Source organism: Spermophilus citellus, assembly GCF_964194105.1.
Source record: "Spermophilus citellus genome assembly, chromosome: 8".
In the NCBI taxonomy this organism is placed as follows: Eukaryota; Metazoa; Chordata; class Mammalia; order Rodentia; family Sciuridae; genus Spermophilus; species Spermophilus citellus.
Window position 1 is genome coordinate 131,987,694 of NC_138189.1, and position 22,623 is coordinate 132,010,316.

General features: G+C 40.1%; 1 protein-coding gene across 1 annotated transcript in view; it reads left to right on the forward strand.

The window, feature by feature from the left end:
* The first annotated feature begins 995 nt into the window (after positions 1 to 995).
* Positions 996 to 22,623, forward strand: part of NR3C2 (nuclear receptor subfamily 3 group C member 2) — a 317,712-nt gene continuing 296,084 nt past the window's right edge. Inside the window, exons 1-2 of the mRNA XM_081302992.1 lie at positions 996 to 1,216; positions 6,670 to 8,428. Of these exons, the coding sequence (XP_081159118.1) occupies positions 6,672 to 8,428 (1,757 nt within the window). The 5' untranslated portion in view covers positions 996 to 1,216; positions 6,670 to 6,671. The remainder of the gene's footprint in view (positions 1,217 to 6,669; positions 8,429 to 22,623) is intronic.

The following is a 22,623-nucleotide window of genomic DNA, read 5'->3' on the forward strand; positions in this document are numbered from 1 at the left end:
CACCCAATATAAAGTGAATATACTCATAGTAAGCCCTATTTCATATTGAACTAGTGGAAAAATCCAATACTAAAGTGTTAAGTACAGCAACAAAATTATAAGGAAGGAGAGCCACAGCTCTTGACCCTGGCACTTTTTTTTTTGGTGGGGGTGGGGTAGGGTGGGAGGAAGGCTGTGTTTAAAGGGCTTTGGCTGCACTGCAATCACCCGCTTTCCTGCACGGTTAAAACAAGGAAATTCAAATCGAGTGGGAACGTGATCCTCTTGCTCGCTGGCAGTGGAGACTGCGGCTGCTCTGCTGAGAGGTAACTCAGGAGACCGAGGAAGGGGGCGGGGAGAGGAACCTTGGGGTCTACTGAAGCCCACGCGGAGTCTTCCCCTGTGCGCAGACGCTGTGGGCGGCACTGAGGTCACGGCTGCTGCTCACCTGGCGCTGCAGGTGGAGAGCCAGAGGGGATAACACTTTGACTGCTCGCGGAAAAACCCGACTTCTTCCGCGTCACTACACTTTTCACATCTCTCCAGGTATCCTGGGGTCGGCCAGGAGGAGAGCTGGTTAGTCAAGAGCAGGTTTGGGGCGGTCAAGCGAGGGGGATCGGGGGGCAGAGCCGGGATAGGTCTCTGGTGTCATAATCACCGTCCGGACCCCCAAGCGCCCGCCGCCGCTGCGGCTTTAAGGAAGCTGCCGAGTCCAGGCTGTGTCGCAGCAACTTTGTATCAGTCATGTCGCCCGCCCCGTGACTGACAGCTAAGATTGTCCAATGAGAAGCCCGCCTGACCCGTGCAGCGTGGAGCCTTGCTTCCCTTCGGGCCAATGGGAAGGGCTCAGGGGGGCGGGATAGCAACCTGAACTTTATCTGGACATGTGACCCGTTTTTAAAAGGACCGGCTCTGCAGTTGGCCAACTCCCCCTCCGGGCTTATGCCCGCCCTCTCTCCCCCTTTTGCCCGCTTTGGCCCTGCCCCCTCCTCTCAGCTTCTCCGCCCGGGGTGTCATTGGGCCCGGAGACGCGAGCCAACTTCAGGCTGCTCAGAGGAAACCCGTGCAGTCACCTGGGTGCAAGAGCGTTACTGCCTCGAGCTCTCCCGCTGCAGGGAGGGCGGCACTCGCTGGCCTGGATGTGGTTGGATTTAGGGGGGCTCCGCAGCAGGGGTGTCGTGGCGGTGGCAAGCGCTGCAACAGGTAGACGGCGAGAGACGGACCCTGGCCGAGGCAGGTGTGTAGGGGTGCGCAGCGGGCCGCCTCTTGCCTTGCTAGGCGTGCGGCCGCGGCGCGGGTGCGTGCACTTCGCAGGGAGAAGTGGCTGCGTAATCCGGAGGCACAGTCAGTATGGTGCTGTGGGCTTGTTGTTTTGTTTTGGTTTTCCACTTTTTCCCCCCTTTGGCCGCCAGAGGACTATTTTGGGAAAGTTTGGCCACTTTGGATAAATGCCCTCTAACGAGCAGCTTTTAACCGCCTTTGGCTGTGGGAGGTCTACCACCCTTCTGTTTCCCCAAAGATGAATTTCAGATCGTTTTCCTTGTAAAAATTTTAAAGGACGTTGAAATAATATTTCTTTCCTGTATCAATTGCGGAAGCTTCCAAATCTCGGCCGGAGGTGTAGCGGAAAAAAGGGCAATTGAAGGAGATATAGATCCCATATGAAAGGGGCTCTGGAAATTCGTGCATTTCCCGTTCCCTAATATTCCCCCAAACTCTTGAGATCGGCTAAGTTTTCTGTGATCCTTTGGAATTCTAAGGGCAGGGGAGAAGGTATGAATCTTCTTTTGGTGGCATCCTTGACGCGCTGAATTTTAGGTGCGTGGCTTTTCTATTGATTTTTGAAAGATCAAGTTTAAATCATAATGATTATGGCACCATCAGTTTTAATTATTTATTAGTGCACAGGAGTTAGGAAAACTTTTGCTAGCAGAGGAGTTTTTGGAACCTCCGACTTTTAAAGGCAACAAATTTCTTCCTAACATTTTGTAATGCCATTTCTCTAGGTGCTGTTATTGAGGATATTTACATAGGAACGATAACAGCATTCTCCATCTGTGAAGTTTTAATTTCATGTTTGACATGGCATTATCACGGAAAGGCTTGAAGTTTTGAAAATAAAATCTAAAATCTAAAAGTGGAGCTTTTTACTTAAAGGGAGGCATAGTTTTGTTTGGGGATTTTGGAAAGATCAGGTGGCCCAAAGAATTAGGTGAGTGAATAGAAATCAGTTGTGCCTAATTCTAACTGGTTCTCCAGCTCTCTTAGGTGACCTTGGGCAGATGTCTTTCATTTACCTTATCTTTAAAAGAGGGGAAAGTAATAGTTCTCTAAGAGTGAATGACAAAAGATGGTTAATATATACTGAACTTCTACAGCTATGTAACTTAATGGTGATTATGAATTTCTGAAGGCTTAGTCATTAAGTGGTATCTGATAGTGAAATAACTATAGAAAATGATGCTGTTAAAATGGGACTATGTGGGGGGATAAGAAAAGTGAAACTGTTTTGAGATAAAATAGAAATTCCTAAGGATCTTTAATTATATTCCTGGGGGGGGGACCTACTTCCTTATGGAAAAGGGTAATTTCACATGGACTATAAAACATGAAAATTTGAAGTCAGGTTTTTCTGTATAAAAATAGTGTTTAAGAGCTTTTATATGCCTTAAAATAGAACCTCCATCAGGCTTTTCCTTACAATGTAAATGTTCTTTTGTCCTGGGGGAGGCCATTTACATCAAAATTGAAGGTGTATGAGGATTTTTGCCCCCACATAATATGCATTATAAGGCATGCAAGACTTATTTTATGCAAATTTATATGTGTGTGTGTTTATGTATGTATATGAATGTGTGTATGTATATTCCTCTCTGCTTCATTTTATGCTTTAGTATCAAAAACTTTCTCTTTACTTTCTGGATATTAAGTTTTGTAAGGATCATAGTCATCAGCTAGTTTTTTCAGTATTCACTAGTATGTTCAGATTGACTGAAATTATGCCGAAGCCATGGTCATTATGCTAATTATTTTTTTTAAAAAATTTCTTTTAGCAGTAGATGAATACAATACCTTTTTTTTTTTTTTTTTTTTGTGGTGCTGGGTATTGAACCCAGGGCCTTGTGCATACGAGACACTCTACCAACTGATCTCTCTCTCCAGCCCCAATACCTTTGTTTTATTCATTTATTTTTATGTGGTGCTGAGGATCGAACCCAGTGCCTCACACATGCTAGGCAAGTGCTCTACCACTGAGCCATAACCCTAGCCCCTCATTATGCTAATTCTAAAAAGACAACTTAGGTTTCCAGGACAACATAGGAAATGAATTTCTAACATGATCCATTTTTTTATAGACAAGACCAATTAAAATAATAGGAAGAATTCAGCATGAAATATTTCAATAATTTTTTTTAAAAAATGACCTCAACTGCAGTGGAAGCCACCCAGATGCTTGATATCCTCTGTTATTTGTGTTTATTGTCAACCTTTACTCTGTTTCCTTTGTTGAGAGGTATGTGAGGTTGGCAGATGAGAATACCTTAAACAAATCTAATTTAGATTTCAGCAAAGCCTTTGGCAAATTCTTAAATGATAGTCCTGTCAATAACATAGTGAAGTATAGGCTGCTTTATGATATTGTTCAGAGAGTTCAGGGCTAGTGAAACAGGACTTGGAAAGTTGTGATCAGCTGTCTGATGTTAGCTGATAAGCTGCTTCCTTATAGAGTCTGCTTTAAGATAGTCCTTGGCTCAGGGTCTCATAGAGATTCTCTTTGAATCTTCATAATAGCCTTATAGAGCTGGCATATGGCTCATGCTTTAGAGCAGAGTGATGAAAAGCGCCCTTCAGAGTATTAGTAGGTGTTCTGTGAAGAAAGGGTGTCAGTAGCCAAATTATTTAGGGAATGCTGGATTAAAAAGTAAAGTGACTTCTGCATTGTAGAATGTCCCCAAGGTTCTAGAAATGCACATTTTACTGTATGAGACCTCAAGAGAGCAATGAGTGACCAATCTTCCCAAAAGACAGTTGGGAGAACGAATTTTTTGGAATATCATCTGGGTGGGATCCTCCTTCAGACTCAGGGTAGGCCCCAGAGAGAGAATAAGGCTGTGGCCCTGGTAGTAGAGTGTGCCAGAGGAGGCCCTTTGGTAAGGATAACTTCTAGGCCTTTGGGTAGATGGTGATGCAGTGTACTAGGAAGGCGGTGTGAATTGGGGTGTGAAGGGAGTGAGATACACACAAAGTGTTCTGTTTTAGACGCAAATAGGCATGCAGTGAATTTGAACCTAAAACATCTGTACCTTCATTCACCTTTGGTGTGGGGAAAACAGAATATTTTTAGATACAGGAAGCATATCATATTTAATATTTTCAACCTGTGGCTATAGCTAAATAGTTTTTCCAGTGAGTAGAAAAGTCCAGTATTACCCATTTGGGTTCCCATACACTATTTTTTTATGTTCAACTTTAGTTGGTTTTTATCTACACCAGCTTTTTTAGCTGAAATTACCTGATAATATCTCAACTTTTGTGATTTATTTTCTCACTGTTTGTAATTGATTTTTGATTAGGAATTCATAGAATAATGTTCTTTAAGTGAACGCATGCTACATAGTTGGTAGATTTTAATGTTCTCAAATTAAGTATTGATTATTGTATAATAGTTTAACATTTTTTATTTGTGCTTTAATATTCATCGGGGACATAGTATTGAAATTGATAGTTTGTCATCTCAGAACTTAACATCTAGTACTGAATACAGAAAAGTCAGAGGTAATTATAATACTCGGGACAATTTGGGCATTAAATTTCATTATAGAGCCTTGTGATATCTAATGTTAACTTATTTGGTAGGGTCATTTTTCAATGGAATCTAATATGAGTTCTGTAGAAGGACTTCCTGGTCTCTATTTTTTTTCAGTAGGGAGGATGGAAGGTAAAAGAGGTGGAGCCTAAAGGAAGCTCATGTACAAAACTGCAGAAATGGCAGGATCCTTCGGTCGGAGATGATTTAGACTTAAAAGGACTGGAAAAACCCATCCAGAAAAAAATTTATGGCACATGAGTTAATTTTCTGTAAAATGTTTCTTTAGAGTGGTGATTTCAACCAGGGGTGATTTTTGTCCCCTGGGGATATTTGGTAATGTCTGGAGAAATTTTTGGTTATCAGGAATGGGAAGGGTTCATGTTCATGGCATCTAGTGGGTAGGGATTGGGGATACTGCTAAAGATGTCATAATTCATAGGACAGACGGCCACAAGAATCATCTGGTCCAAAATGTGCCAAGGCTGAGAAACCAATTTTGCCACTTAGCTGTGTGGCCAGTGCCTCAGTTTTCCCACTTGTATTATTTAGATAGTATTTTCACCCGTCGTATAGGGTTGTTTGTAAGGATAAAAGAGTTAATAAATGTAAAAGACTTTTATAATATCACATTGAATTATATAGTACACAAGAATTTTATAAACCCAGCCCATTATCTACCCAGGAACTGATACCTAGTAGAACTAATGATATGATGATATCTACAACAATCCTTGGTCTCCTTGGGCACCCAGACTATGCCTGTTCATTTACAACTACCATTTCAGTGCCTGGTCTTGGGCACAGGATATATAGCAAGCACTTGGTAAATGCTGTTGAGTGAATGAATGGCTTAACATTTTTAGGATCCCTTTAGATCTCCCTCCATTCACTGTGGAGAATAAAAGCATCTGGCCTTAGGGAGTCTTTTTAGCAGAGAGACCACTAGGGGAAGGTTCATGCCAGAGTCCTGGCAAGTACTGAAATATAGTGAAGAACCCTGGCATTCCTGAGCTGTCATACAGCCTCTCTGATCTGAGGACAAACTCAATTGAGGTATATAAGCCTTTACTTTTCAGAATTGACACCAAATCATCCTCATCACTAATTATCTTAAGAAAGTCTTAAAATTAAAAAAATAAATTATTTTCCTATGATAATTAAGTTGGGTAAGTTTATACTTGTTAAAGTTTATTTGTTTACAGAAAAGACTGACTAAAATAATAGAATTCAGGATAAAATATTTCAGTAATCCTATGTTTTAAAAAAAAATCCACCCCTGTTTGCAGTGTAAGCCCGTACTGCTAGACATCCTTCATTTTTTTATGTTTATTGCCACCTTTACTCTTTTTCCTTTGTTGAGTGAATTTATTTGCATTTCCATGTTGTTTTTAACAAGGCCATGTATTAGATATGGCAGGCAACTTCCATATGATCAAAAGATTCCCAATAGCACTGGAGTCAGAAGACTGAGTTGCAAGCCCAACTTTATTCACCGTCTCTGAGTTCAGGCAGATCACCCCACCTTGATAAATTCTGTTTCTCTTTTGACTGCCTCATCACTTTCCAGGGTTATTTTAATGTTATTTAATATTCAAGTAAGTTAAATATTCATCACAAAATCTAAAGGCTATATTAGAGCAAATATTAAATTTAGATGCAAAGTAGTTTTATATGATCAGTTTCTTATTTTGGCTTCTGAGGAAGTTAGTCAATATTCTGTTATGTCAGCACCCAAGAAGGTAAGTTTTAATATAATGAGAACTATTGCTTATAATAAGTAGACCGAGCTTGTGTAGCATACGTAATGCAGTTTTAGAATGATTGTTAGCATAATAACGTTCTAACTAATTCTGACATTTTAATATAAATTTATTTGTTAGCTATGGAGACCAAAGGCTACCACAGTCTCCCTGAAGGTCTAGATATGGAAAGACGGTGGAGTCAAGTTTCTCAGGCTGTGGAGCGTTCTTCCCTGGGACCCACAGAGAGGACCGATGAGAGTAACTACATGGAGATTGTCAACGTAAGCTGTGTTTCCGGTGCTATTCCAAACAGCAGTACTCAAGGAAGCAGCAAAGAAAAACACGAACTACTCCCCTGCCTTCAGCAAGACAATAATCGGTCTGGGACTTTAACATCTGACATTAAAACCGAGCTGGAATCGAAGGAGCTTTCAGCCACAGTAGCTGAGTCCATGGGTTTGTACATGGATTCTGTACGAGATGCTGACTACGCCTTTGATCAGCAGAACCAACAAGGAAGCGTGAGCCCAGCAAAGATTTACCAAAATGTGGAACAGCTGGTGAAGTTTTACAAAGAGAATGGCCATCGTCCTTCCACTCTAAGTAGTGTGAGCAGGCCCTTGAGATCATTTATGTCTGACTCTGGGAGCTCCATGAACGGTGGGGTCATGCGTGCCATTGTTAAAAGCCCTATCATGTGTCATGACAAGAGCCCCTCTGTTTGCAGCCCTCTGAACATGACATCTTCAGTTTGCAGCCCTGCTGGAATCAACTCCGTGTCCTCCACCACCACCAGCTTTGGCAGTTTCTCAGTGCACAGCCCCATCACCCAAGGAACTCCTCTGACGTGCTCCCCTAATGTTGAAAACCGAAGCTCCCGGTCGCACAGCCCCGCACATGCTAGCAACGTGGGCTCTCCTCTCTCAAGTCCGTTGAGTAGCATGAAATCCCCAATTTCCAGCCCTCCCAGTCACTGCAGCGTAAAATCTCCAGTCTCCAGTCCTAATAATGCCACTCTGCGCTCCTCCGTGTCCAGCCCTGCAAATCTCAATAACTCAAGGTGCTCTGTTTCCAGCCCTTCCAACACGAATAACAGATCCACGCTTTCGAGCCCGACAGCCAGTACTGTGGGATCCATCTGCAGCCCTATAAACAATGCCTTCAGCTACCCTGCTTCTGGCACCTCTGCTGGAGCCGGTGCAACCCGGGATGTGGTTCCCAGTCCAGACACACACGAGAAAGGTGCTCACGAGGTCCCTTTTCCTAAGACCGAGGAAGTCGAGAATGCCATCTCAAATGGTGTGACTGGCCAGCTCAACATTGTCCAGTACATAAAGCCAGAACCAGATGGAGCTTTTAGCAACTCCTGTCTAGGAGGAAATAGCAAAATCAATTCTGAGTCTCCGTTCTCAGTACCAATAAAGCAAGAATCAACCAAGCACTCATGTTCAGGCACCTCTTTCAAAGGAAACCCAACAGTAAACCCATTTCCATTTATGGATGGCTCATATTTTTCCTTTATGGATGATAAAGACTATTACTCCCTATCAGGAATTTTAGGACCACCTGTGCCCGGCTTTGATGGTAACTGTGAAGGCAGTGGATTCCCAATGGGGATTAAGCAAGAACCAGATGATGGGAGTTATTACCCAGAGGCCAGCATCCCTTCATCTGCCATTGTTGGTGTGAATTCCAGCGGACAGTCCTTTCACTACAGGATTGGTGCTCAAGGTACAATATCTTTATCACGATCTGCTAGAGACCAATCTTTCCAACACCTGAGTTCCTTTCCTCCTGTCAGTACTTTAGTGGAGTCATGGAAATCACACGGTGATCTGTCATCTAGAAGAAGTGATGGATATCCGGTCCTAGAATACATTCCAGAAAACGTGTCAAGGTAAGTGGTTTTTTTTTTTTCCCCCTATCTATTTTTTTTTAAATCATGTCTCTATCAAATGTTGAAGGTTAGCTTTAGCTTTATTACATTTGAATTTATTACTGTTTTATTTTTGTTTTTACAATGGTTTTTCTAGTCCTCCCCTTTGCTTGTTGATATAATGGTATAACGTTTCTGATGTAGAGGTACCGAACATTCTTAAAATCTTCTAGAAAATATCTCTGTTGACTTTGTAGGAGCATGTATAGGTGTCCCGCCATTGTCTGTTTTAGATTTTTGGAAAACGTTCATTTTCCACACCAGTTACTATATTTACGTTAGTAGACAAATGCTAGATATATATTTTTCCCTTTAGCTGTTTTCTGGTTCACTGAAACTGCATCAAATTATTTTCTTTATGGTTTTAGTCTTTCTAAAAAATTTTTGTATCACTTTCTTGGTTGTGAAAAATGAAAACCCCAATTTGTTAGGTACAAACTTCCCTCCTTCCCACCCTTTTCTAGGTAGATTCTTCATATGAAAGTTGTGGTTTTCAATGCAAATAAATCATTTCCTTAACTGTTGAGGGTTTTTTTTTAAAGATTCAGCACATCTAAAATTACTAGGTGGACAATCTTGCTTTCTTGGAAGTGAAATATGTCACCATAGTTTTGAATTGATATATTTATAACTCTTCAGAGCTGTAAGGAGACATACTTTATTTACTGTAAAATATCTCTTGGCTCTCTTTGTTGCAGATAGCATGTTGTATATATTTAGAAAAAACAAGGAAGAAGTTTCAGATGACTGTAAAGGGTGGTTCTGAGTTATGCAATGAATACTCACATTGGACTTTGCTTCAGTACCGTTTTTATTACATGGTTGTCATAAATGATCCCTTTGTGGAATATATAAAGAATTGGTTTTCTAGATATAGTTCATTCCTTTGGCAGCATGGACTATGTGAATATTTTTCTTTAAAAATCTATTTTGTGAAAAGTATGTCCATTCCATTAATAAGATAGAATTTAACCTGTATTCTTCCATCTTTCTCCTTTACTGGATTTCTTTCAAGCCTAAATCTTTCGTTTGTGCATTCTTTTCTCATCATTGACTCAAACCTTGCTCCTCTCATTTTTATAGATGCAAGCATTCCATAAAGGGTACAGTCTTATAGTTCTCCAAAGCATGAGCTCTTTAATCATGGTCTAATTCTGTCTCTTATATTCCAAACTTTAGCACGAGACCTAATGTGGCTGATATCGGAACCAAATTCAGCATGTATTTTGCTGCTTACGTTTTGTTTTATCTTCAGAGAAGGATATTTTTTGCATATAGTGTGGGTATTTTTGTTTAAGTGATGGTTTCATTGAGTTAGTGGGGTAGGATATCCTGGTGGCTAAAGGCATCATTGCCCTGGTTGAAATTCCAGTTCTGCCACTCAATTGTTTGTGTCCTTGTGTATATCTCTTTACTTCTCTGTGATTTAGTTTTCTTATTTGGGATTAAACAGACCTATCTTCCAGTGAGTAAGACAATTTAAAGGAGTTAATTTATGGGAAGTTCTTTGACATCTGTTATGTTAGTATGCACTATATACATTTCAGCTGTTATTTTAAATAGTTTCATAGTCTTTCCATTTCTTTTCATTTTCATAAAATGAAGAAAAGGGAAATTTCACAAAATCTTTTAAGAAATATTTAAAGTATTCAAGTTCTGGTTAAAAGAAAATATTTTGTAAATTAGCTCTGGTATTTTTCTTTAATGGTTAGGTACCACACATTTATTAATGCAGTTCTGCTTATGCTTTTTTAGTTTCAAAGAGTATGGATTTGCTGAAAAGTTTTTCTCTAATAAGTATTAGCAGAGAAATGCAGTAGCTAAAATCATTACTTCTTACCTTTGTTGTTTATTCATTTTCTCCTACTTTAATTCTTGTTTTCAAACTCGACTCATGAACCCCCTTCCGATGATTCAGTAAACCATAGCTGTAGACAGGTAGATAACAATCAGTGACCAGAAGTGTGGTCTGTCTCCTCTAGATATTCCAGAATTCTTTGAATTTGCTAATATGGTTGAAGGGCTTTGTGCTGCTTGCATACATACTGGGTTTTATGCCAGTTAAGATGAGTTTTTCAAAATCTTTAATGACCAAACTTTACATGTTATTTGAAATCTCTTGTAAATTCTTTGCAACCCTTCCAGGTAGATAATATCCAAACATATTTGTTTTGATCATTTCCAGAACAAAAGAAATGATCAGAGGATCAGAGGATATATAGATCTTTTTCTAGATTTCAGTCCCCATGATAGAATCATCAATTTAACCTCATTCAAGCTTTTATTCTATATCTTTTAAATCAAAATCTAACCTTTTGCCTCTTTCTTAATTTATGATGATGCCACTCCATTTCAGGTAATGTTAAATACATTAGTGTTAAAGGTCATAAAGGCTCAAGGTAGGGTGTAAATGTGTCTAGGTTTAATGGTATTCTCGACTTTAGGTTGAACTCTAGACTGTTTTTTAATAGATCTCAAGGTGAGTTTTGGTGGCTTCCAGAAATCTTTTCAAGGAAGTTCATGAGGTTAGGAATCAGGCACTGGTAATGACCCACTCCAAATGGAAGTAAACCAGTGGATTTGTAATAACACATGTTGATTTTCAGATTCCACATTGCAACTAACCTTTAACTCACCATCAGTTTTCACTGTAGTATCAAAGACTCCTATCTACCGTGATTGGAAAAGATCTTTAAAGTATGTCTCTCCTTTTCCAGCAACATACATGCATGAGGCCAGATTTTCTCCATGTACTTGAAGCAGAGCATATCACCATACAGTGAATGCAGAAATAGATTAAGATTCAGCTATGTTCTCTTAAGTGGCTTGCAAAAAAGTATAAAACACAAAAGGAGGACTTTGTCACTAAAGTTTGTCATTTGGGGAAATAGTGCAGTTTTTCATAAACATCTGTTTATGTTGCATGACTTATTTTTAAATGTGTTAACATACTAGTTTTAATTTCTCATTTAATTGGAACTAATTAGAAGTTTTAATTTCTAATGTGGGTAAGTATCAGTAGCTGTAACTGGCAGCCGACTCTTTGGGATCCTCAGTACTGAAGAAAGGCTTTTGAGCCCCAGAAGTTGACAGCTACTTGTCTGTTCAATGCCACAGGCCTTTTGGAGGTTAATGGAGAAAGAGGTGATTATGATATTTGTATTAGTCTTACTGGATATTCTTCTGAGGAAGGAGTGTCCTCTTCCAAGTAAGAAATGACTGTCACCTAGATTAATTTTTCAGGCTGACAGTAATGAGTAATGGCTGTGAAGGGTGTGTTGTCTTTATTTCAGTCTTGGGGCATTCTGTGAGAGCATTGACAAAAGTCATCTGTCTATTAATAATTCCCAGTGAGTGCCAAATTGTAAATTATGACAAAACTGAATGTAAAGCCCAGAGGGTGGACACTGGCCTGGGTTCTGTCATGTAGATGTGAGTTCCTTTGTCAGCTCAGGCACAAATGAAACTGACTCCATGACCTCCCGTGTGAGTCACAGCTTCTCTCAACAGCCTTAGTTTCTTCATTTTAAACTAAGTTGAACTTGATAAAAGTACGGGTTGGCCATGGAGTTTCCTTTGAAGAATCAAAATAGAGTATCCCTTAACATGTTGGCCAATCTGGTTTCAAGTGAGACTCATAAGCTTCACTCAGTTGTTTTCAGGGTACTCTGGATAGAAAGATGTTATTGTCATGTGCCATTTTAAAGGAAAAGTGAGGAAGAGTTGACTTGTTATTTTCCTTGATATACTGAATAGTTGTTCTCTTTTTTTTAAGAAAAACATCAGACCTTTCCTTTTATAAAACCTGACACTTACTATGAATTCTCATTCTCTTTATTTACACAATCCTTCATGGAAACAGGCTATTTCTGTTGACATGATGCTGACTGTTTATGGTGATAACCATAGTCACTTTGATAGCATCATTACAGTGCTAACATTGACTTAGACTTCTGAATATAAAGTTCACTATTTCAAAGGGCATCATCTGATAGGCTTCAAGAGAACTAGGTTTTTATCTTAATTTGTGCTGAATTTTTTTTCATAGTTTTTATTAAACAACATGCAGTTTAGTAAATAAAATAGTTTTTCTTCAGTTGTCCCTGACTTTTTTTTTTTTAAAGTTCACTTTTTATGATAAACCAAAAGTTTCAGAACTTAAGGAGTTTGTGGCAAACTTTGCCTTTTTAGTAAACTTTCTGAATAAACCATGGAGATCTCTCCATGTAATGCAAACTGTAGAAGAATAGTTGGTTTTGTGGGAGTGTGCATATGTGTTTGACTATTGGTACTTACGATGATAAATAAAACCATTACAGCATTACTTAGATCATTTGGGAAGGAGGACACATAACTTTCTTATTGTTTGTCTCAGAATATTTTGATTTTGGAAATTGCTAATGTGCCTAAAATTTCTCCAGGATAGTATTTGAAACGGTCTTTAAGTGAGACTTGCTTCTCCTGATAATTCACTTACTTTCATTCACTGATGGTTTTTCTGGGAAGAATGGTGATAATTTTATTGAAATGGAAGAACATTAGAGTTTTATATTAGACAAGTCATTATGTTTATGGTTTTGTATAAGTTTTTCTTATAATATCACAAATATCTTAGATTTAAATGTCAGTATGCCCAATTTTTATCTTCAAAAATCTTAGTTTATTTAGAGCGGTTTACTTCATTCATAAGGAGTGAGAAGAGTTGAGATTAAAAACCGTAGTTTCATTTAGGATAAAGTCAAAATTTTCCCCTGGAGGCAGTTTTTGCATGAGGGACATGTTGAAACCAGGACCTGGAGATTTATCATTTATAGATTTGACGTCTTTTGCAATATTGAAATTGTGGGTGTGTCGACCTTTTCTGTCCTAAGTGTCACAGTGATAGCAGATGCTATGTGGATCACTGTAATTTCACAGCAACACTCAGTGTTCAATGCCATTTCCCTCACCCCCAAACTACTTTTTTTTCCTGGCTGTTGACTGCTGCTTTAGTTTCATGCTGTTCATTTGCTGATAAAATTTCAGGCTGCTTTTAAGTAAATTATCATTTTTCTTTCATTTGCTAAATTCAAAGAGAAAAATATTGGCTTCTTGATAACAGTTAAATATAGCTGTTAACTTGGATATCTCTGGATGGCATTCCACAATTTATTAGTGAAAGCTGAGAAAAAAGCATGTTAAATGGATAACTGTCTTTGTATTAAGCTTTAGGGTTTCTGGTTTTAAACTTGTAAGGTATAGGCTTTGTTTTCAGTTTTAAGCAGCTTATTTTGTTCTTTATGTAGTCGAGTAATGGTGACATTAAAATATAATTACATGTATACTTATTACTTAACTGATGCTCTAGAAACCTTGGAATTTATGATTTTGAGTGTTACAGGCAACATCAGATTTCTCTGTTGAAAGGAGGTAAACATTGTTTATATTTTATACTAGAAATAGAAAACTTTAGCTTAAGGAAGAAAAAGTAACTTGAATTCTTAAAAAGCTCCCTAGGGAGAGAATGTGAGATAATGACTGGTCATCTAGATTCATAACTTTAGCTATGACTTAATTTTTTAAAATATTTATGTTTTAGTTGTAGTTGGACACAATCTTTATTTTATTTATTTTTATGTGGTGCTGAGGATTGAACCTAGGGCCTCACACGTGCTAGGTGAGCACTCTACTGCTGAGCCACAACCCCAGCCCATGACTTAATTTTTATTTGTCCATGGTATGTTAACTTCACCATATGTATTAGGGGTCGTTGAGACAAATAGACAAAAATTACAGTTTCGGACAGAATGAAATGTGGTTTGTAAGGGGTGAGGTGAACTTTGGGTATACTGACAAGGAGAGATTAGATGGGCAAGTGTTGGAAAATGGAGGGGGGTGTGGTCAGAGTTGGTGTTTATACTTCATCTTGGAAAAATGTGCAAGGGAGTGGGCACTCCCTGGTGGAGGGAGCTAGGTGAGCAAAATCCTGGAGATGTGTAGAAAGCGTGGATTTCGGTTCAGTTGTGTGGCTGCTGTGAGAGGGCGGTTGAAGAGAAGGAGGTTGGGAACTAGAAAGGAGTTGAACTTGAAAGTTACACCAAGATATTCATACTTAGTTGATTGTTGGGGCTGACAGGTGGTGTGAGCTGCAGGGCACTGGAGCCCTTATCTGGACACTGTTTGTCAGTTTGAAGAACGCAGAGCCTTGCTAAGAAATGATCCCAACTGTGCAGGAGGGTGGGAACTAGGCTCTTGGGAACGAGGATGTCAGGGGTAATGGAGAGAATGGGACAGATTTGAGAAATTACAGAACAGACTTTTGCAGAAGTTATTTTCTTGTATAAAAATTTTATGAAATGACCACATGTTCTCACACAAAGCATTTGGAAGTCCATCACAAAGAACTCCTGAAATAAGGTCACTCTTATGTAACCACAAAACACCATCAAAACCAAGGAATTGACTTTCCGTTACTGGTGTCTATCCTTTACATCTCATCGTGGTCTTGCCAGGTGTCCTAATGTTTTTTACAGAGTGAGAATCCAGTTCCAAACTGTGTGTTGTGCCTAGTTTTCCTGTCTCTTTAGTCTGTTTCACTCTGGGACAGTTTCTCAGTGTTTTCTAGATTTTGTGGCTACTTTTTTCCCCCCAAATTCTGCATATTAATGACATGCCATGTAATATTATGATACACATATACATTAATTAATAAATTCAAACATATTTGTCTCCTCTAACATGAATCACTTATTTATAGCAAAAAACATTCCAAATCGTTTCAGTTAGCTTTTGAGATATGTAGTCATCTATAGTCATCTAACTATGCAATAACACACTAGAACGTCTAGCTCAGAGAATCTGCAGTGTAGTGCCTATCCTAGCCTCTGGTATCTCCACTCTCAGCTTCTATGAGATTTTTTTTTTTTTTTTTAAAGATTGCACATGTGAGATCATGTGATACTTGTCTTTCTATGCTTGGTTTATTTCACTTAACACAGTGATCTCTGGTTCCCTCCAGGTTGTCTCAAATGAAAGAATTTCATGCTTTTTGTAGCTGAACAGTATTCCCTCATGTCTGATTCCATTGTGTACATTTCCTTTATTCATTCGACAGTTTAGAGAAACTTAGGCTGTCTCCATTTCTTGGCTTTTGTGAACAGTGCTATAGTGAACATGGGGTGCAGTTGCTTCTCAGGCATCCTGATTTCATTTCCTTTGGATATATACCCAGGAGTGGAATTGCTGGGTCATATGGAAGTTCTGTTTTTAATATGTTGAGAAAGCTCTGTACTGTTTTCTGTAATAGGGGTACTAGTTTACGTTCCCACCAGTGGTATGCAAGAGTTCCCTCTTCTCCATATCCTCACCAGTACTTGTTAATGTTCGTCTTTTCGATAATAGCATTCTTACTGGAGGCGATAACTCATTGTGGTTTTGATTTGCACTTCTCTGATGATTGGTGATGTTGAAAATTCTTTCATATACTTCTTGGTCATTTGCATTTCTTGTTTCAACAAGTGTCTATTCAGATCTATTTGCCTGCTTTTTTAATTAAGTTTTTTTTTTTTTTTTTTCCTGTTGAGCTTTTGGAGTTTCTTCTGTGTTCTGGATATTAACCCCTTGTTAGATGTGTAGTTCTTGGTATTTTCTCCCATGGTCTCTCCACTCTGAGGATTGTTTCCTTTGCTGTACATAAGCTTTTTAGTTTGATGTAATCCCATTTATTTGTTTTCTTTTATTTCCTGTGCTTTTGGAAAAAAAAAATCCTTTCCTATTCCAATGTCTTGAATGAAGCATTTCTCTTTATGTTGTCTTTTATTAGTTTTATTATGTCTATTTCCTTTGGATATATGCCCAGGAGTGGAATTGCTGGGTCATATGGAAGTGACCCAGGTCTTATGTCTTTGGTCCATTTTGACTTGATTTTTGTGACGGGAAGGAGATTGGGTCTAGTTGTACTCTCCTACCCTATAGCTTCTCTTGAAGATTTAAAAGCTAGTTATTTTGTAGAAGGTCCCTCCATTGGGTTTATGGTGTGCTAACCCGTGGTTTGGTTCCGTGGTGCACCTGAGGACCATTACAGGTGAAATGCTTCATTTTTATTGCGTCCTCCCAGGTACATGTGATTTCCATTTGTGCCATTTCTGTCCACTCAGACTCACTCTGCTCTGTTGAGGTGCTGTGTGTCACAGTTCTCCAGGGTAAAGTAACTCTTTTTCCTTTCCCAGTCAGAAGACACTTTGTGGAGGAGTACTTTGAAACTGTACAAACATCCCATTCTTCCTCAAACTTTGTTCTTTTACTTATTTCTATCTGCGTGGCATCATTGTTGCTTGTTCTGTGCACTGGGCTGGAGCCTGTTTGTCCTCATTTTCCATATCCAGGCTGTTCCTGATTAAGCCAGGGGGAGCACATGCAAGCTGGTTTCTGTGTCCTTTTGCCTTGATTTCATTGTTCTTTGGGCACTTCCTTGTTTTCCTGCTTTAGGCTCATCTTGCACTTTTCCTGACCTAGTTCTGGAATCCAGCATTTCTTCAAGGAGTGCCTCTCCTCTGCAGATGCTCTCCTCTGGTTGCAGTCCTGGGCCACATTCTGGTTCATGGAGCCACATAGGTCAGATGTCTAACTCACCCCACCTATTTTTTTTCCTCTGCCCATGCCAGACTGTCCTTGCCCTGCTTGGGTTAAGATACCCTGCGTGAGACCACAAGAACACCTGCCTGTCTCTCCTCATTGGACGTCAGAGCCACTCTAGGGCTTGATACTTCATTGTAGGCCACCAGAGCTGCCCACTCTCTACTGCCCACGAAGGATCACTCCTTCATCTTATGTAATGACTTTAGGACCAACTTGTTAAGGAAGGGAAGGAGAAAGCATGTGGAAAATCAGCATAAACGGCATGTCATGGATTATGGTGAGCAGTTAGGAGAAGTGAAGAAGCCAGGAACAGGTATGCAGAGGAAGTGATGGTATCTTGGTTGCATGAGTTTTAAGTACCAGAACTACTTCTGATTGGAACCATTCTCTGTATGGGAGGCAGTGTTGGTCCGGAGGTGTGGGGTGCCTCCTCTCAGCAGTGGCAATTCAGGGGATTGATGTGGATGCACTTAACTAAGAATTTGGAGGAATGGAACCCCATTAAGAAGATGAGCCACACATCCCAGTAAAGGAGATGGAGAATTGTTTAGAGAATCAAGATAGCACTGAGTCATGGATGCCTCAGTGAAGCATCATGTAATCTTAGGATTTCCAAATTAGAAGGGCTCTAAGGATATCTACAGATCCAACCAACTGTGGGCACTGATCCTGAAACGAAAGCCCAGAGAAATTACATGCTTTCCCCAGTATCATACGAAGTAGTAACGACAGGGTAGAATCTTTCCACTTTTTCTTTCCGATACGTTATCCTTCCAGTAGGATGTTGTGGTCCAAAACCTGATGATAGGGTTGGGATGACCAGGAATAAGACCTAATAGACAGGAGGGGTCTGGTGATTTTCAAGGAGGAATTCAGTAGAGCCATGGACATGGCCATCAGAGTGTGATTGGCCAAGAGGCAAGTGAGCACGGGAAAGGAAAAACTTGAGGCGTGGGGGTGCAGGGATAGACTCTGAACTGTTGTTTTGGTCATAAAGAGAAAAGAGGTGGAGGGAGGAAATGCTGGCACACAGACACAGCAGGATCAGGTAAAACATGTAGAGGGCAGTGGACTTGGGCGGACATTGAGATGGTAAATGGGGGAAGGAGAGATAATTGATGGGGACCGTGTCCTGGGAAGGTAAGAACAGGAAGGAGCTGCAGTTAGCCTCGGTTGGATGTGAAGCTCCTCAGTTGAACCTGTGGATTTGGGCAATTTCTGGCAGCTGGGATCACCCTCTCCAAATGTGGAAACTGACGTGGAGATCCTATTGGTGATTAACCTAAGGCCACACAACTAAGGTGAATTAAGAACAGGTAGAGAAGAAAGCTGAAGGTCCTGAGAAAAATAGTCAGATCTTTTAAAAACATACATCAGATTATGTGGCTGATACAAAGCTCTCTGGTGGATCCTCATTGTGAGCAGCATAAAGTAATTTAGGGTCTGACGACCGTATTTAGTATGTTTCCTCCTTGCTCATTCTCCTCACTGACCTTCCTGAGGCTCAGAGGAACCAAGGCCCCCGGTTTCTGTGGGCCCCTGTATTGACTGGTCCCTCTGCCGAGGAATCTCTTCCTCCAGATTTTTGTTTCTGCTCCTTTCCTCCTTGCAGGATTGGCTCAGTTGTCACCCACTCTCAAGGCCTTCCCTGACCATCTTAGGTGATGTGCTGACCCTCTCCTTGCATTCTAACACACCACCTTCTGTTTTTTGTTTTTTTTTTCTTATTTTAGTTGTAGATGGTCACAATACCATTTATTTCTTTATTTTTATGTGGTGCTGATTCTCTAGAACATTTGCTGGATCGGAACGCATGTCTGGTGTGTTGTGGATGTTCATATGCACCCATGAATGAAGGCATGAGTGCGACGGCAGAGGGACTCGGGCTGGGTTTGTGTTTAGGAAGAGCAGATGAATACTGGTGATTTTGTAATGTTACTAAAACTATCATTAAATAGCAGCAGGTTTTGCTGAGCTTAGCAAAAAATTGCTGTGACCTCCAACAGCACAGTTTTGGGATATTCATAAAATAATCAAAAATGCTGTTCTTGCTTTTTTGCATCTCAACATGATAAAGTAAATTGGTGATGGTGTACTCTAAGCTAATTAGTAACCTCTAAGTCTTCATTTTGAGGTTATTTGATTTTAATTCATGAGCAGTAAAATTCACACTTTGTTATGTGGTTCTGCGTGCTTTGCCAAATGTGTGGGCATGTTGGCGCCACCCAACCAAGATGCAGAGCGGTTTCCTCACTTGCCAGTGTCCCCTGTGTGGCCACCTCTTATCCAGCCCTCCCTTCACCCTAAACCTTAGTGACTATTATGTGTGTCCTATCACCTCTATTGTTTTACATTTTCTAGGTTGTTATATAAGTGGAATAATTTTCTCATGTAGCTTTTTTGATTTCAGCCTCTTTCGTTTTGCATAATGCACTTGAGATCCATCCACGTTGCTGTATCAGGGGTTAGTTAACTTTCTTTTTATCTCTGAGTAGCATTCCATTTGTGCCTCTGCCACCTCGTGTTCTTCAGTTTACCTATAGTTGATGGACATTTAGGTTGTTTCAGTTTTGGCAATCACAAATACACTGTACAGGTTTGCTCTGCATGAACATATGCTTTAATTTTTTCTGCAGAAGATACAGGAAGTCGAATTGGCTGGATCATTTGGTAGGTGTAGGTTTTAGTTTTTAGAAACTATCAAATTGTTTCCCAAAGTAATTGTAATATTTTACATTTCTACTGGGCATATGTGAGAGTTCCAGTCTGTTATATCCTCTCCAACACTTGGTAGAATCAGTCTTTTTAAATCAGACATTATTGTAGTTATATAGTAAATTTCATTTTGGGTTCAGCTGGCATTTCTCTGATGCCTAAATGACACCGAACATCTTTTTCACAGGCTTGTTTGCCGTCTTATATGCCTTCTTAAGTTTGCTCTTTCAGACCTTTTTATTAGGTTGCTTTCTCCTTTTCAAGTTCTTTTATTGTTTTTTTTTTTTTTTTTTTCTTTTTGGTAGCAGTGATTGAACCCAGGGATGCTTAACCACTGAGCCACACCCCCAGCCCTTTTTAATATTTTATTTAGAAACAAGATCTCCTTGGGTTGCTAAGTGTCTCATAAAGTTCCCGAGGCTGGCTTTGAACTTTTGATCCACCTATCTCAGTCACCCGAGTTGCTGGGATTGCAGGTGTGCTCCACTGCGCCTGGCTTATTGGTATATTTTAATGTAAACTTTTAGGTAGAAATATCAGAGCTAAGAGAGAAAGAACTATTTAAAATTCTGTATTGACAGGGAAAAACAGTTTTCACATTCTTCAGTAGCCACGGTGTACTTCTGTGGGTGAACAAACCCAGTGCGTTGGACAGACCTCAGGCTCCATGTGTCCTCCTCCAGTTGAGGAAGGGGACTCCTGTGAGCTTGTCCAGCGCTCCTCAGTTTGTGGTAGGTACAGGTACGACCTGCTCACTGGAGGTGAGAGAAGGAGGCGTTCTCTGTGGGCTGGGAGAGTGCAGGAAGCTGTGGGGAATTCAGCTGACATCTGAGGACTGGTGCATTTGGTGGGCAGTGGGGACTGGGTTCAGGGGCCCATGACAGGGCATGGCAAGGTGTAGTTGGTTTGCAGGAGGCCTGGTTGGAGGGGTTCCGTGGTAGCTGGGGAAAGTTAGATTATTGGAACCTGCATGCTGAAATCAGGTGTTGGGCACTTCAGACATGGCAGTATGTGGTGCTCTTGAAAACCTAAGAATGGCATAAAAGGTTTACCTGGGCAGGGGGATGGGGGATAGTGACAGAAGGAAAGAGCGGAGAGGCTGTTAGTATTGGTCATTCAGGTAGAGTAAGGGCCCCCGGGGTCGCACGGTGGTCCCGGATGGATAGTGGAGACAGTTTGGAGGAAGGACTCACTGAGTGCCAGGTTATCTGACTGCAAACCCACTCCCTTCCCACTGTACCACCTCGCCATCTGTGTTCACAGCACCACAAAGAGCAGACGGCCAAGGAATGCAGCAAAGACAAACGCAGAGTGTGCCAGAGACGGGGACAAACTTCAGGCAGAATTATGACACCACTGTAGAGTGAGCTCAGTGCATTTGTTGTTCAGACGAAGGGAAAATCTGATCATTTAATACCATATTTTTTAAGACTTTTTATTAGACTACAGAAAAAAAAAATGATACCCCCAGGAAATGGAAACAGGAAGAGACAGCTACTGGTTTGACCAAGCTGGAAAACAAACTCGTGGAAGTTGATGTAAATGAATCAGGAATAGTGACATATGGAATCCTGATATGCACACCAGGATACCAAGGAACAGAGTCTTGGCCTGTCTGGAAGTCTGCTGTGTCCTCACAGAACTGGGTTTGGACCAATTCACAGTGCTCTGTTCAAAAGTGGAGATGGGATTATTTTCCTCTGTCAGGTGGTGGAGTTTGTATTCACTTAAAAAAAAAAAATCTTTTCTGATACTTTTGAGGAAAGATGCCAGGGAAAGCATCTGGGAGGGTGGAGATGGAACGGGGGCAGGTATTCTGGAACCTCACTGGGTCCGAATGGAAGTTTCTATCTAGAGAGGAAACCGAAGAATTTATGCTCATGTGACACAGAATATTTTTTCTCCTCAGTTTCTGTCCTTTTCATGGTGGAGATAAGTGTACATGAAATTTTTTTTTTCCTTTGAGACTTAAGGAAATATTTTGGGTTTTCCATATATGGTAAAAATAATTTTGTTGACACACAGATCCTACATTTTGGTATTCCGGTAAAGGAGCTTCCCCCACCCCAAATACTATTTCTCAGTGAAGAAATTGACAGATGCCAGGGGAGGGAATGGGGGAGTTACAAACACCGCAACCTTTCCTTTATTGTGAAAACCTAAAGCTGATAGCTCCTACATTATATGACTTCTGAAGTGTTTAGACCCATGGGTACCCTCCCTGCCCCCCACCCCCGCTTTTGAGCTAATGTTCATTTAAATAGCAAAATGATATTTATGAGAGTTTTTAAAGGATGGGATGGTTGCACATTCCTGAGAGTAGAAATACATAAGAGAACTCTATGAACACAGCCTAGCATCTATGATTTCGTAACACTGCAATATGCTTTCTTAAAAATTTAATTCTTGCCAAATTTATTCTAGCAAGAATAAGCAAATTCTAGTTTTCTGAGGGTTTTTAGGGAAATTTTTTTTTAAACAAGTTTAAAAAAATTAATAGGGAAAAATGACTAGATTTCCATGTCTGTCAGAGTCACTACACAATCAATCTTCCAGAGATAAAACTGATCCTGAGCATGCCAACCCAGAGTTATTTCAAGACTGCAAATTAATGAAGAATGATAAAAGTTTTGTCATTCTATTCTTAGCATGTTGTGATGCTTTTAATATTTCAGTTGCTTGACTTTAAAGGTGGGGGGTTGCCCCTTCCTGGGCTTTGCCCAAGAGAAGACAGACTATTTTAAGACAGAGAACTTGGATTTTTAAAAAGAGGAATGCATAGCTACATGTAACTATATGAACTACCATTTTTTTTTTTGGTATTG